The sequence below is a fragment of the Triturus cristatus genome, chromosome 10 (assembly GCF_964204655.1).
Source record: "Triturus cristatus chromosome 10, aTriCri1.1, whole genome shotgun sequence".
NCBI classification, from domain to species: Eukaryota; Metazoa; Chordata; class Amphibia; order Caudata; family Salamandridae; genus Triturus; species Triturus cristatus.
Genome location: NC_140593.1, coordinates 880,262,213 through 880,277,565, shown reverse-complemented (window position 1 = coordinate 880,277,565; position 15,353 = coordinate 880,262,213). Strand labels below are relative to the sequence as shown.

General features: G+C 42.5%; 1 protein-coding gene and 1 long non-coding RNA gene across 7 annotated transcripts in view; one reads left to right on the top strand and one right to left on the bottom strand.

The window, feature by feature from the left end:
- NBEAL2 (neurobeachin like 2) overlaps positions 1–15,353 on the top strand; it is a 737,578-nt gene that overhangs the window by 652,066 nt on the left and 70,159 nt on the right. For all 6 annotated transcript variants that reach the window (XM_085628557.1, XM_085628556.1, XM_085628554.1 and 3 more), the window contains 4 exons: positions 728–852; positions 1,124–1,264; positions 2,394–2,524; positions 5,631–5,740. In XM_085628557.1, coding sequence (XP_085484683.1) covers positions 728–852; positions 1,124–1,264; positions 2,394–2,524; positions 5,631–5,740 — 507 coding nt within the window. The remainder of the gene's footprint in view (positions 1–727; positions 853–1,123; positions 1,265–2,393; positions 2,525–5,630; positions 5,741–15,353) is intronic.
- Positions 10,410–10,842, bottom strand: LOC146796154 (uncharacterized). Its single transcript, XR_014969993.1, has 3 exons — positions 10,782–10,842; positions 10,626–10,695; positions 10,410–10,522 (listed from the first exon to the last, which is right to left on the bottom strand). It is a non-coding gene; the product is annotated as an uncharacterized LOC146796154 (long non-coding RNA).

Below are 15,353 nucleotides of genomic sequence, written 5' to 3'. Positions count from 1 at the left end.
TCATGGATTGTAGACAATGCCAATGTGTTTTTTGCTAAAATTACTTCTCCAGGCCAAAACTGTTGTATTATATTTTTTATTGAATGTATGGCCAGTCTGTACAAATAACTGATACTGTATTTAGTTTTTACAACAGTACTTTAAGTTCATGATGGTTTGTTTAAGTTACATATCAAAATGCCAAAAAGGAAAATAGTATCTGCTTTATTAAAAGATGTGTTTTGTTGTTTAATAAAGATAAGTACATATTTCTTAAAGTACTCATGAATAACTATTGCTTAAAAACCCTTCAATTAGCGTGCTGTGCTACGTAATGAGATAAGTGACAAATGTCCGCTCTCACCACATTTCAACAAAGTATACTAATTACCTTAAACTATTTGGTAAATGTTTTAAGTACATCTGAAGAGATCCACTAACTTCTACCATAATCTCAGATTGGCTGTTAAAACGTTCTAATACATTATACGTTAAAACTGCAGGATATAAATTAATCCAGCAAACATAAATGGGTAAATGAACATTCAAAGAATATACCTTGATTTGTTGTTGTGAAGTTGACAAACTCAAGATGCCAGTTTGGAAAAACAGAAACAAAAAGACAGCGGTTTTCACGTTTACTGAGTAACAGTTTAAACTTTAAGTTGAGGGAATATTTAAGGGTGCAGCATTTTAGAGTCAGTTGGTACAATTTGACCAAATGTTGTATTCCTTTTTCTGCCTCTAGTTTCCCTGGATATTGCGAGACTATGTCTCGGAAACGCTGGATCTGAATAACCCGGAAGTGTTTCGGGATCTCTCTAAGCCAATTGGTGTTGTGAATGAGAGGCACGCGAAGGAAGTGAAGGAAAAGTAAGTTCTTTTTGTGGTGAATCTTAGATGAATGCCATATGAAGATGAGGCACAGTTATTCATGAGCAAAATCTGGTTGCTGTTGAAAGAAGGCATTCCTTAGCTTAAGTTGCATGCAAACTCCTTTCAGAGGGGTGGTGGTGTCAAATTGAACCCCTGTAGTTGTATGAGTAAATATTTATCACATCAATAAACACATATTTGCCTATGCCACATTTTAATTTACATAACTTTTGAATTGCAGTTGTCTCAACAATGTCTATTTTCTCAGGTATGAGAGTTTCGAGGACCCATCGGGCACTGTTGATAAATTCCACTATGGGACCCACTATTCCAACGCAGCTGGCGTGATGCACTATATGATCCGGATGGAGCCTTTTACCACCCTCCACATACAGCTCCAGAGTGGAAGGTAAAGGACAGGGAAAGAAACAGCCAAACTGGATTTTTGTGATGAGCCCCAATGCCTTTGTTGATTTAACCATCCATTGCTGTAAAAACACAGCAGACAATAGTCACAACCCGCAGCCAAAGCATTGCATTTTGAACTAGCAATATTATTTGACAACCATGCTGTAACCAAGACAGCATAATAGTGACATAAATGAACTCGAACAGCACCATTGCGCTCTTTACTCTCAGCAAATCTAAGTAACCTGTGGCTCTACTGTGACTAAAATACCCTGACCAAGCCACCCCAATCTTGACAAAAACCATGCTCAATCAAATCTTAGTAACATGGCAATAGTCAATTAAAAGCTAATCATCATGCTCCTGATGCTAGACAGACACAAACTAACTATTATCATTATAATATTTTATAACTGGAACTGACCCTGTCTTTTGAAACTAGGATACTAGTCAATTAAACCCATCTAATCACATTAACCTGCTCCCTCCAAGCATTACCACTTATGACAAATGCAGACCGAACCATTCCAAAATTGCTGAAACCTCACATTTACACACTTCTCTTCAGAGCATTGCATTGTTCATTATAGGTGTGTAGTTTGTGTACGTTTGTCTTTCTTGTCATAGTGCTCGCTGAAGAGGTGGCTTGTGTGCTCAGATGAATGTAAGCAAAGTTCCAGGGCAAGGGGTAGGGTGTTTTGTTCCTGAACCTTACACCGCTACATCAGCTTTTTTTAAAGCTGTTTCTGATTGTTACTGTTTTTGTCTTCAGAAACTAAATGCTAATTACTGTTGTTTCCATAACTGTTTTTAAATTCTGGTCCTTGTTGTTATCTTTACTTTGTAGTACTTATCCAAGCCAACAGGCTGTACGGATATGAGATCTATTGCTACAGATACAAATAGAGCTGTGTCCGTGGAATTGCCAGCATCTACTCACTCTTTTTCACATTATTAATTATTTTGATGTTTTCTGTGGGAGTGATAAATTGCCCCCTCTTTTTGTCCACCATCTTATGTATCACGATGGGTTCTCAGTGCTCCAGTGCATGAAATAGTTTAAGTGAAACAGAATAAGGCAGTCTTTATTGTCTGATTTTTACTCTTCTTTTTCCTGTTGATTATTTAAGGTTTGACTGTTCAGATCGCCAGTTTCACTCTGTCCCCGCTGCCTGGCAGGCCCGAATGGAGAACCCTGTGGATGTCAAAGAGTTAATCCCTGAATTTTTCTATTTCCCAGAGTTCTTGGAGAATGGAAATGGTAAAGGCCTCATACATTACGATCCACAGGATGTTGTCTAGTATTTGTGTAGATAATCCGCTCTTCTGAGTTTAAATATGTGGGGTCAAAAGGAGGTGGGAAGAAGTTTAATATTTGACAATTTCAACCTATATCTAACCAAATAAACCATCCTATGAGATTCTTCAATAAAATTCAAGAAAGTATTTATGGTGGAAATTATAGAATCATTAGCACCACCATAGTTGTTGCATTGCATGATATACTACTTTCTATGACCCCAACCAAGGCTCAAAACACCGGCTGGTTATTGTGGAAGAGTCATTACAGGGCCTCAAATATTGAACTTGCCCCACACAACATTAGAGGATAATAGTAGCCACCTGAAATGTAGGAGAACGATCAAAATATCTATATTCAGTGTTTAAAAAAAATGATATGGCTGACAAGCAGTAGCAGTTTTCTTTCCTAGGCATGTAAAGACCTAGTCAGCAGAAGCAATTTAAAAAAACATATGAACTGGTGACTTATGTTCTGTGCTAATATGTTGTGACAATGTGTTTTCTGCATTATGTAAAATGCTGTGTTGGCCTTGGACTTGTTCCCAGGAGCGAATATATGGTGTCCTCAAATCCCACTTTCACAGCTGACTTTAATTTGGATCTTTGTTCGTAGTCTCAGCTGAATGCCTGAAAATCTAGTCTAATAGGCATCTTAGCACCTTGAATTTTCAAGGTGCAATGATACAAATTTGATTGGCCCATCTGATTGACAAGTAAATTTGCAAATCTGATTATTTGAAATAATCATGTGTTTGTAATTTTGCCATATGGGGTGGCTAAGGAGCAAAATGAGAATGCTACATGTTTATTGCTGATGGGCGGAACAAGTATCCTTTACTATTCTCTGTTTTTCATTCAAACCAAATATTCCCCTATCCCTTATTCTGAGCGCAGTCCATACTAGTTGTGAAAGGGGCCACTGTCCACCAAGAACATGTTTGTGCAAACTGAATTGGTTCAAAGTGTGAGCTTAGGCAGCAGTGTTCTTGAGAAAACAACTCACTTGCCTTTTAAACTGCACTCTACAAGAGAACGCGCCTATAATAATTGTACAAGCTTCAATTATAAAAAGCCTGAAACAAAGGCATTCAAGTAGCTCTAGTATTACTGTAAAAAATCAACTTGAAGATTATGTAGAATGTATAAAATTGTATCACGCACAGGTGTTGGTAGAAACAATGGATCTGGGTCAAACTTGCTTGAAGTTTATATGCATACCATGGTATAAAATGGCACTTTGGGTTATGGGGGCAGACGAGAAGCAAAATGTAGGTCAATAAGATGTGATAGGAAAATAAAAGTTGATCTAGAAAGCAGATCATCATTTTGTCTGTGAAACTGCAGTTTATTTAGATGATGTTCTTAAACAAACCATTTTGGCCCACCAAACTCAATATCTTCATGTTGTTTATGGTCCGGTTCTGCTAGCAGATGGACCGATTCTTTGCTGTCAGCGATGCTCATAACAATTGCAGAGTGGTGATCAAAGGAGTCAAAGGTAGAGATACAATTAACAAGAAACATTTTTTAACTGTATATTTGAGTGGTAAATTCTAGGTTTTTTATCCTGTAGCAGGATAAAACTTGACTGAGAACAGCTCAGACCAGACCAAACAAGGAATAGCAGTGTCTGTATAAGGATTCCTTTAAGGAAGACAGACAAGGACTTAATTTCATCTCTACATATTCTTACCTCACGATTTTACAAAGTTAACATTTTAGGGGGCTTATACTCATGTGTAAATTTACATTTGTGAATGTCTACATATGCTCTTCAAAATGAGTAAATTAACTACATAGTGTGTTATTTATAATTTCCAAATGTACATTTACTACAAGTTGTAGACTTACATGTCTCCACCCCCTAAAATAGGGGGTGGAGTAAAATTTACAAGTATAAAGTTACTACTAATAATATTTCACATGTAGGCAGAGATCACCACCACTGGGTACAGAAGTCCCTATGGAAACAGAGAGAAAACCTATAAAGTATATTAAACTTTTTAAAAAAGCAAAACATTTTTATGTTAAAAATTATTGTAAATTAATTTTACCTACTTTAAATGTAGAACAAAAAAATGTTAACAATGCTACAGCGCTATTCGCTTAGGTTTGAATAAAATATTGAATTAATCTAAATATGTTGTAATTCTTTTTTTATCCCACCTAATTAAAACGTTTATGCATATTTATTATGAATTAACAATCACAAAATGTTCTGTATAGAAATAATTAAAAAAAAATATATATATTTAAATAGTTGCATTTATGTTTGAATACATGCGGTTATTAAAATATTTTATAATATAAGATTCATTTTTGTATTGAAAATATAGGAGGGGTGAAAATTTCCACCAGTAGGTTTTTGAATTGCATTTTGTATTAAGTAATTTCAGTATAGTACTACATTATGTAATGCAGTTTGTGAATCAGGCCCTAACTGTATGAAGTGTGTAAATTAAGTTGGGAAAATGTGCATATTCCAATGAAGAGTTGGCTCGAAATATTTAGGTGATAGCACCTATTTGTGAGGAAGTGCAGCCGAACCTCAGGTGGTATCAGCAAATAAGTAGCAGATTTTGATACGAATGTGGTACCACAATTTCGTAATTAGAATATTGTCTGTCATAAATATGATGTCCTAAATATAATTTACATAAATATTGCCCCATTTAAGTTAATATTGTCCTAAATATCATTTACGAATCTATCATCTCATCAGTTGTAGATTTTCTATTATTGATGTCAGACCATATTTTTGTGTACCATACTTTTATGTTGAGATGGAAAAGACAAGAGAACTACTATCTATTATGTTAAAGCAGGCTGGCAAATGAGCTAGCTAGAGGTTCAGGCATTCCTTATTTGAGGTCAGTATTTATGTATCTAGTCAGTAAGTCTGCCAGTTACCACATTGTTGCCATATCCATTCTTGTTAAACCACTAAAATTGTTCTAGATATGAGAATTAAATAGAAATAGTGGTAGGATTGCAGATCTTTTTTGTCAATAAGTAAAGTTTTTGGGAAATGCGATTCTGAGCACTAATCTATATTTCATGTGCAGGATTTGATCTTGGATGCCTTCAGATGTCTAATGGGAAGGTGAACGATGTTGTGCTTCCAAGGTGGGCTGAGTCCCGAGAAGATTTTATCTATAAACATAGGAAAGCACTGGTAAGATCACCAAAGAATAAAACGTTTTCAAATTGTTAAATCATTAGAGACTTGAACATTCTTTCTATATTCTACTGTGCACATATGTAGTCTATATATTTGATCAAATACTGGGACCTCCATGTAAACAGGCACCTCTACTTTTGCCAACAGACCAAAAAGACAGTTATTGCTCAGGTCTCTGACTATGAGGTGAGAACTCAATGGGTCTGCCAATCGCTCATGACTCCACAATTGTTTAGTATGAAAAGAAATGTAGCCCTTAAGCTACAATGCTTTTGTAGATTAATTTATCTAGTTCTATATCAGTCAGTCTATTGTTTTGCCAGCTTTCGTACCCTCTTATACTATATCCTTCCAAAGCAATATCATAACTAACTTTGCTTTGCTCAAGGTTTTTGTAGAAGGTACTACTGGGCACGTGAGCTAATATTCTCTTATTCAGAGTCAAATATGTAGGTTTAATCTAATTTCTTGTATCAAGTTGCTTATCTGAAACTATGTTGTAATAAATCTTCAGAGGATTTAGACTGTGTGGATTATTTTCCATGTCAGTGTTGATCCCTGGGTCTTAGAGCAAAGAAAAAAGCCTGCATAAACGCGTACAATCCTGAGGATATTTATGAACTTGTCTCTTCTAAACACTGATATTTATCGTGCAACATTATGGATGGTCCAGTCAAAGGCAATTTGCTGAAACGTGTTACCCATTGTTCTTTGCGCACTCATATGTGCTTGAAACCTGAATTAAATTGTGCACTTACATGGAGTGCAGTGGCGCAACTCCTTTTCATAGCTTTTTTTTTTTTTTTTACTTGGTGGAGGAGTTCATTCAGAGGTCTGAAAATGTTTTTGTTCTGAGCCCCACTAGGTAAAATGTTTTGAAGTTTAGCTCCCCATCAAACTTTAAAGGCAAGCATTGACAGAGTGAGAGAGGCAGTGCTGAGCACTGGGGGATGGGCTTCTAAGATAATTTCAGGGTGAACTTGTCTGTAGTTCATAAGCCATACAAAATGTAACACTTATAAAAGAGAAAATTTATGGAACAAAAAAGGAGAAATTTACCCAAAAAAACGACTCTCCATAATTAGGGTGCTGTGAGCCCATCAGTCTTCTGGGTCTCAATGCAATTGCATATACTGCACTAATGATAGCCTGCTATTCAGGGCGCATCTGTCTCCTCAGCCTCTGTCTCCTCAGCCTCTTTCACCTTTTTGCGATCATACCTGGCCATGACCTCAATCTTGAAATGGGTGCTCTGTCCTGTTAAAGAATATGACCACCCCTGTGTTCCCCCTCTGTCCAGCAAGGTTTCCCCTTTGACCTGATGCTAGCATGGAAATAAGACCTGTGCCCCTTTTGTAGAGTAAGACAGTCATAATTGTGATGCAGTTGGCCTCTCATACTCCTGAGCACCAGGGCTGCTGCACCTACTTCACTGATTGCCTACTTTGCAAAACAATAGCTGTCTTCTCAGCCATTTGTTAAAAAAGAGGAACCCCATCTTGTTTCACCCTCCCCCCTCTGCCGTCTCTCTCTGAGGCTCAGCTAAGTTGTCTTTGTTTTGCCAGGTCTGCTTTCGGTATTGGACCTATGGCCCAGACGAAGGAAAAATTGAAGCAAAGGGCCTTAATGCAAGTAACGAAGGAAAGTAAAGCAGCCATAATTAGGGTTTGGTGGCCCCTCATGCCCCTGAAGCACTGCACACACAGAACCAATGATAGCCTGGTTTGTAAGGCTTTAGGTGTCTCCTCTGCTCATTCCACTACTCCACAACTCCTAGGCCTTAGGCCCAAAGCGGCCTATCTGCTCCTTTGTGTAAAAAAATAATAAAATAAAAAAGGAAAACAAGCTCCACATTTCACCAACTGTTGCTCGGGCCTTGTTCCCTGAGCAGTAGTGGCGACCTGGGCCCTAATACAAGTCAGGAAAATGGACCCCTACTCCATTTTGGCTAATAATAAAGCCATAATTTGGGTGCAGTGGCCCCTCAAACCACTGGTCTCAGTGCCACTGCACCTGCTGCACTAATAGCAATGATTACCCTTTAAAAAACAATGGTCTCGGCAATATTATAGGTAGAGCTATTGGTATTGCTCATTATTTTTTTATCATTTTTGTATCCCTAAATAAATGGCATTGTCATTTCTATTGGCATTAGCTTTTTTTTGCATATGTGATACCTATTGCATTAGCAGAGAGAGAGTGAGTGAGGTATTGAAATAGAGAGTGAGGTAGTGAGATAGAGAGAGTGAGGTAGTGAAAGAGTGAGGTAGTGAGGGAGAGGGATGTTGTGAGGTAGTGATATATAAGCATAGAGTGATGTTGTGACCCCCTCACCGTGGACGTGAAAAAAAGATCTTCACTTGTGGCCACTACCTTTGGAGGGACTCCTTTGTGGTGCATACAGCCTCGAAGTAGCTGATCATAAGATACATTAATTATTCATCACCTGCTCGTTGCCTGAAAGTGCGGGCAGTGGGGCTCCGCCGCCGGGCAGGAGGGGTGAAGGGCAGAGCTCAGGCTCTAAATGTAGCAGGTCTGCAGTGATAAAACTGCTGCACGGGCAGCTGCTGCCAAGTATTACCAGCTGCGAGACATTTTTTCAAGCGTCAATAAATACAAGTATATTACAAAGAATTTGATATAACGTTTCTAATCACGTGGTATAGTTATTTCACAGTTTCATAAATACAGAAGCACGTTCACAATAAGTTACCCCAAAGTCATTGTTGTTGCTCAGTCATCTTCTGCAGCTAACAACCATTGATAAAGCCAACAGCCTGGGCTTGTTTTAATATGTGCAGGCCGGTTCAAGTGCACGCCTGTTCTATTATACATCTGGTGCAATTACAGAAAGAGGCACTGTGACATATGGCCCTATTTCGCGTACCAGTGCATTCCACTCTTAGCACGCACCGCACGCTTATTAAATCATACGTGACTAGGGCGGCATTCTCTGTGGTTTTTACTGATCTGTTTAAAATATTGTATATCATACATCCACGTAACGTTTATTAAATATTTAACGACCGGCATGTGGCACTTTAGAAAGCCTCTCCCTTCGAGGAGCGGTACGGTACAGTATGGCCATTGGTCTCTTGCATATAGCGCACATAGCCCTAGCGCGCTTAGCAACACCATAGGTGAGCAGAAAGGCTGACTCACTTTAGGTTTTAAATGTCCGGTTTTAATATGTTATATGCAAATTTATCTCAATGCATTTCATGCTGCAACGTCGACGCATGTTTGTAATGATTGTAAGTAATTATGCAATAAAGAGTTACACAAAAAGAGGCAGCAAAATTCTTGTCAGGCAGCTGAGATTTTTAGCTTACATGTTTAAACCGTGCACTTTATCACATAGGTTACACCCCTTTGAGACTCACCATCCCCCCCGTTTTTTCAACCCACTAAGAGCTCCGAGTATAGGTAGGCTGACCTCCCCTCCCCCCAGGTGAGTGTGAAGAGGGTTCATTACTTGTCCCGTTCCCCGCGCCGAGCAGGGCTTCGCCACCTGCCCAGGTGCTGCACCTTTCATGGCGCTGCCTCTGTCACAAAGAGGGCAGGCGGGCTCAGTTAAGCAGGCCACCCGCACAGCTGCAACCACCACCCCACCCCCTCTGGCGGTTAGAGAGGCAGCCTGTGTGAGTAACCGGGAGGGCGCGCATGCCACACCCTCGCAGTCTCTAACCTGTGTTTACCAATAATGCAATCTCTCTTTGTATAGCGAAACAGGGTAATCCCCGACCGCTGTGTGATATGTGTAATAATCCCAGTGTAGTAATCCATGCATGAGGTGAATTAGTAGTTCGGTTGTATTCATCCTCCATTTCCTCACCTGCCCGTAAGCCCCTTCTGTTCATCTGTCGCGGCTGGAAGTCATGGCGGCAGCGAGAGCAGGGGGAGAGGACGCCATTAACACCGCCGCCTTTCTCCGAGGCGAAGCAGAAATGCCTCGGAGAAAGGCAGCGGCGGTTTCGAATTCGGGGGCGTGTTTTTCTTTTCTCTCCTCTTGCCATTGTCTGGAGGAGATAATTAGAAAAGTTGCAAAAAACACGCCCCGAATCCGAAAAGGACGGGGCCTGTTCGGAGTGACGAACCTCTTCTCCAATGGCTGGCCAGCATTCAAGAGGCCAGCCAATGGAGAAGAGGGGAGAAGAGGGGCGGGTTCAAGCCCCTCTTCTCCAAGTCATTATCTCTCGCGAGCGAGACTGCGCAAGCGCAGCCTTCGCTAGCCGAGACCTAATAAGCCCAAAAATCCCTAAACTACCTCAGGGCATCCCTAGGAGAAAGCTGTTTCTCTCCATTTGTAAACAACAAAATTAGCCCCCACATAGAAGGTCCAGGGGAGGGGAAGCTCTTTGACTCTATGCATGGATCTTGCTCTTCGGCTTTCTCCTGGAATAATACTTACGAACCCCAGGGGTCTGGACTATAAGGGCTCTGGGTCTGAATGCCACCATGCTGGTTTATTCCATGCCATCATCCCCCTCACCTGAAATGCCATTGGGACATTTCTTGAAGTAGGCAAGATCTATGGGGACCAACGTATCCATGCTTTTTTAATATTACAAATACAGTTCCCATACGTTTTGTTTAAAAACAACCATGCTTTAATGAGTGTGGACCTTGAGATGTGTTGTGGCCGAAACTCCTCAGGATCGTACGTTGCTCAAATGGTCCACCTCTCGACACCACCACTGTCTGAACGTAATTACACAGACTCCATGGAGTGGTCAAGCGGGGGAAGGGAAGGAAGGGGACAGCAGGGAGGGAGATCTGTAAAAGAACAAGACAGGTATAAACACCAAGATCACCTATAGCTTCTTCCTTTCCTTCCCTAACCCTCTTGGATGATAAGTAGAACCCTTAAGAGCTGTACCTGTAAAGAAAGAAAGCCTTCTCTTCTACTCTGCGATTCACCTAGGACGAGTATAAGTTGTCAGCTAGATCTGGAGGTGAAACATAACAATCAGCAGGTTTCTCAGCATGACAGAACATCAATAATGGAGGGTTCACAGAGGATAGAACAACATACCAAATAGTCAGGGTGTGGAAGAGCCGTCCTCCAGCTCACTCTCTGTAGTCTGTACCCCTGCTTCTGGGCACAAAGAAACATTCATGACTAGTTAACCATTGTTGTAAGCACACCAACATATTGCGACAAGAGGGCAGAACTCTGATTCCTGATATAAGTCTTGAACAGAGGCCTGAAGTCACAAGGGTATATTCACAAAGCACAAGGAGTGCTCAAAACAGTCTCACTCACTCATGAAGGTGCCTCACTCGGAGGAAGAGTTAAAGATCACTCCTAGAACATAACATAAACACATAGAAAGCGCCCATTGCTTCGGGCAGTTTAACCGAAGGAAACTGAGTGTTCCTTCTTCTCAAATAACAAAGCCATCTGATCAGGGCTATTGAATAAAGGATCGTTTTCTCCGCATGAACCGATGTCGGTTCGCTAACGCGGGAAAACGTTTCTGGACTCGCTTGCCCGGAAACCTTAGTAGCCTGTTAGTAGCGTTGTAGCGTAATTACCAGGAAGTTCCTACCCTTTGCGCATTTACAAATGTTACCAGTCTGAAACTCAATCACAGAAAAGAGGCTATGCTGCTCCGCAAGGAACTTGTAAATGGTTCCGCCAACGGAGCAACCCACCGAAGCAGCGTTAATGACCCCTCAGTCGCAACCACAAGGAAAAGAGCCCACAGCTTGTGACCTGGTAATGAATAGCGAGTTTTTGGTGCATGAAGCACCCTTACCAGCCTCCTTCTTCACTGCGGCTCCTTACGGGAAAAGTAATCAGCGTCTCTCTGATGTCCCGGGCGGGTGTTCTTTGAAGGAAACGCCTCAGGCGCGTGCTGACGTTACCGGCGTCAGAACCGCCGAGGCTCATGGGATTTGTGGTTTAGATTACGAAGGCCGCGCTGTAGCGCGTTGGTGCAGTGTTCTTCCGTTTCATTTCAGATGGGACGCAACAAGATGCCTCTGAGTGAAAATGAAAGGAAAGCGGATGGTAGATGGTCTGACTGTCCTCTGGGCTGTGAAGCGGATGAAAGGACAATGAGCTAAAGAAGAAACCGGCCTTTTCACCAAGGAGCCTGCTACCTGAAGGAAATGTAAATATATGCATTTGGTTAATCACCAGATGGAAAAGCTGGGGAAACAGCCTAGGCTTTAATTTATTGAGTCACTGAATTTTTATAGTGACAAAGGTTTTTTTTTTATTGATTTTAGTATGATTACAAACAACAACACAAAATGCAGTACAATACAGGAGGGCAATCGGCCCGTCCTACCAGACATCGAGATACAGTGTTACACATGCCTGTCTCGGCACGCTGGACCACTGTGTTTATGAGAATCTCCACATGTTAACTCTGTGCACATAAGTCCGTAAACCACGATGTTGTCCATACAAGGTTTGCAACAGTATATCCCATAATCAGTTCCACAGTGCCAGCATGCCAATTATAACAATACACTTACATCACAGATCCACAGCAGCATCAGAGCACAGCCATTCCGCCACTGGGTCCCAGATGTCCCGCGGGCGGGACCCAGTAGGCATGAGTTCCCAGTAACACTCCAGTTGCTCCCTGCAGTATGTCACATCCCGGACCCACTCCCTGACAGTGGGGGGGGAGACAGTTCCCCCAATGCAAGGCCACCTGCCTTTTCGCTAATAACAAGAACGTTGCTGGCAGCTTCCTAAACTTTATTGGCACAGTGAAAATTACACCTAGCACCTAGGGAGCGCCTGCCCAGTTATAGTCTTTATATGATACGATACTGACAGCCAATAGTTTGCAATGGGCCTGGACTGCCAGGCTAAATTGAGAAAGGTGGCTTGGGAGGATCCACACCGCCAGCAGTTGGAATCCCAATGCAAACCCATTCTGTGCAGTTGTGTGGGGGTGCGGTATAACAGGTGGGGATATTTAAAACGGATGAGTCTGAGGCGATAGTTGGGGGACAATCCCTCTAACTGCCTGCAACCAAAGCTCCATTGCTCGTCCGTGATACTCCCCCAAGGTCCTCCTCCCAGGCCCTGTGGGATGACGGGACAACCACCGGAGAGTCCCGTTGTGTTATGTTGTAAATCCGGGAGGTGAGTCTGAGGCCGGAGTCCGAGGACAATATGTTTTCAAGTGCTGGCAGTGTGGGGGGTGGTTCAGGGAATGTCTTAGGTTTGTGCCGCTTGTAAGAACAAATTTGTTAGTAAAGTAACATGTCAAGTGCAGTGGGTGGGGTAGGACCACACAGTTTTTTAACGATACTGTCATGCCCCGCGGCCCTGCCCCAAGACGTTTCTAGTATTTAAGGGACATAGGCTCACTCAAACGCCGCTTAGCGTTCTTGCTCCTAGCCCCGTTTCCGTCCTTGTTGCTATTGCCTGACTTCCGCTCTAGTAGTTCCTGTTTCCGTTGACGTCAGCACACGTCAACTACGAAACAATTAGCTACGGTGTTCTCTGTTTGGCAAATCGTCGCTGCATTTACTACTGTTGGTGAAAGCGGCTACCTTTTTCTTCCTGTATACCTTATTCCGTAGTTTACAGTCCCTTGAGCATGTTCGTATCTGATTTGAGCTCCCCTGCTGTATTCCCTGAACTGATGCTCCGCTTCGCGGCCAGTTTTGTTCCCGTAGTTTGGCCGGGCGCTGGGTTCCCCTGCTGTATTCCCTGAACTGATGCTCCGCCTTGCGGCCAGTCTTGTTCCCATAGTTTGGCCGGGCGCTGGGTTCCCCTGCTGTATTCCCTGATCAGTTGCTCAGCCTCGCGGCCAGACTAGTTCCCGTTTCTTGGCCGGACACTGCTAATAATCCTTACCCACTGACGGGAGAGGTTCTCTCGTCTTTCCAGTGTAGACCCTATTCTCTTATATTCTTTGGGGTACTAGCGTGGACCACTGTGCAGCGTTCATGTGACGGTGCATTTCACCAGAAACACGGTAACAGCGCATAGCGCTGCCTGATTATACATATTGTTGTTTTTAATTAATTTGGAGATAATGCGTTTGATTGAATTTCTTAGCAGATATTACCATACCCACTAGAAGAACAAGCACGCTCCTCTCTTCTTGAGAAACATAGGGAGGATTACAATCCTGTATCACTCATAGTCATCCTGGAGAACTACGGGGTGAGCCTTGTGCATTCTTAGAAGAATAAAGGTTAGGTAAGTAACTCAACTATTTAGCATAAAGGTTAGGTAAGTAACTCAACTATTTAGCAAAACATACTCTATCGTAGGGGAATATAGGGAGTGATACAAATCCGACACCCTCCTATTCTACTAGCTGTGACCAATAGCCGTGGTAGGTGCCATAGAGGTGTGTTGTTCCTACACTGGGGTTGTATGGAAAAGATAGAGTATAATACATTCTTTTGTTTTGCAGCTGGGTACTCCCGCAACTATCCCTGACGTGGTTCATCAACACAACCTGCTTTTCACCCCGCCTATCCTTGTTTTGTTTCCCTGTTTTCCCCTGACATGTCATCTGCTACTCTAGAGTTTGATAGAGTCGGAAGACTGAGGACTTTTCTCCAAGTTCCTGACGCTCCTGTGGAAAGTACCTGGCAATCATAACAGATGACAGGGCGCAGGAACGCGCGCACACTCACAACCTTCATTTTATTAGAGATCTGTACCCAGATGATATTTGTTGTATCTATCAGTGGAGGTACCAGTGGATTATTAGGCAGTGGTATAGATGGCGCGTAGAGTATTTCCATGTGTGCCCTCTTGCAGAGGCCCCCCACGCTCCCACCTCAGGGTTGCAACCGTGTCCACTTCATCACGTGGATGTTTGTATGTATGGTAGAGTGCTGTGCTAAGGGGAAGAGGCACCACTCTATCGATCTCTATTGCCACATATGGCTGAAAAGGTGTAGGATGAGTCCAAAAGTGTAAAAACTGCACCTGAGCGTTGTACGCATACAGTGTGAAATCCGGGGCTGCCATCCTGCCCTGTGCCTGAGGTAGTGTTAATATCTCCCAAGATATCCTGGGTTGTTTCCCCACCCAGACCAGCTCTATCATAAGTGAGCATATGCGTTTGAGAAAATGCATGTTTAGGGGGATAGGAATATTGGTAAATAGATACAATAATTTGAGCAGGACAATCATTTTTGCCACTGCTAGGCGGCCCACCAGTGAGAGAGGGAGGGATTCCACCTCATCACTCTGTCCTCTATCCAGTCCACCACACTGCCGTAGTTCGCCGACCATAGCTCCTGCTTGCGGCTGCTAATCCAAATCCCTAAATAGCGTGTCGGGTGGGTGACCCAAGCTATTGGGTAGTCAGTGTCAAATGGCTGAGTTCCAGACGTTAGTGGAAGAATTACGGATTTACTTTAGTTAACCACTACGCCGGACAGTCCCCCAAATCGAAGGAGTTCCCTCGTCATCGGGCCAAAATTCTCTTTGGGATCTGTCATATATAATGTGAGATTGTCGGCGTACATGGACACTGTGAGTCCTCTGGTTGTGAACCCTATCCCTCTATCCGTGTGGTGCTTGCGTATGCGGGCAGCTAGGTGCTCCGCTGCTATTGCGAACAGCAACGGCGATAGGGGGCAACCTTGTCTAGTACCCCGTGTGATG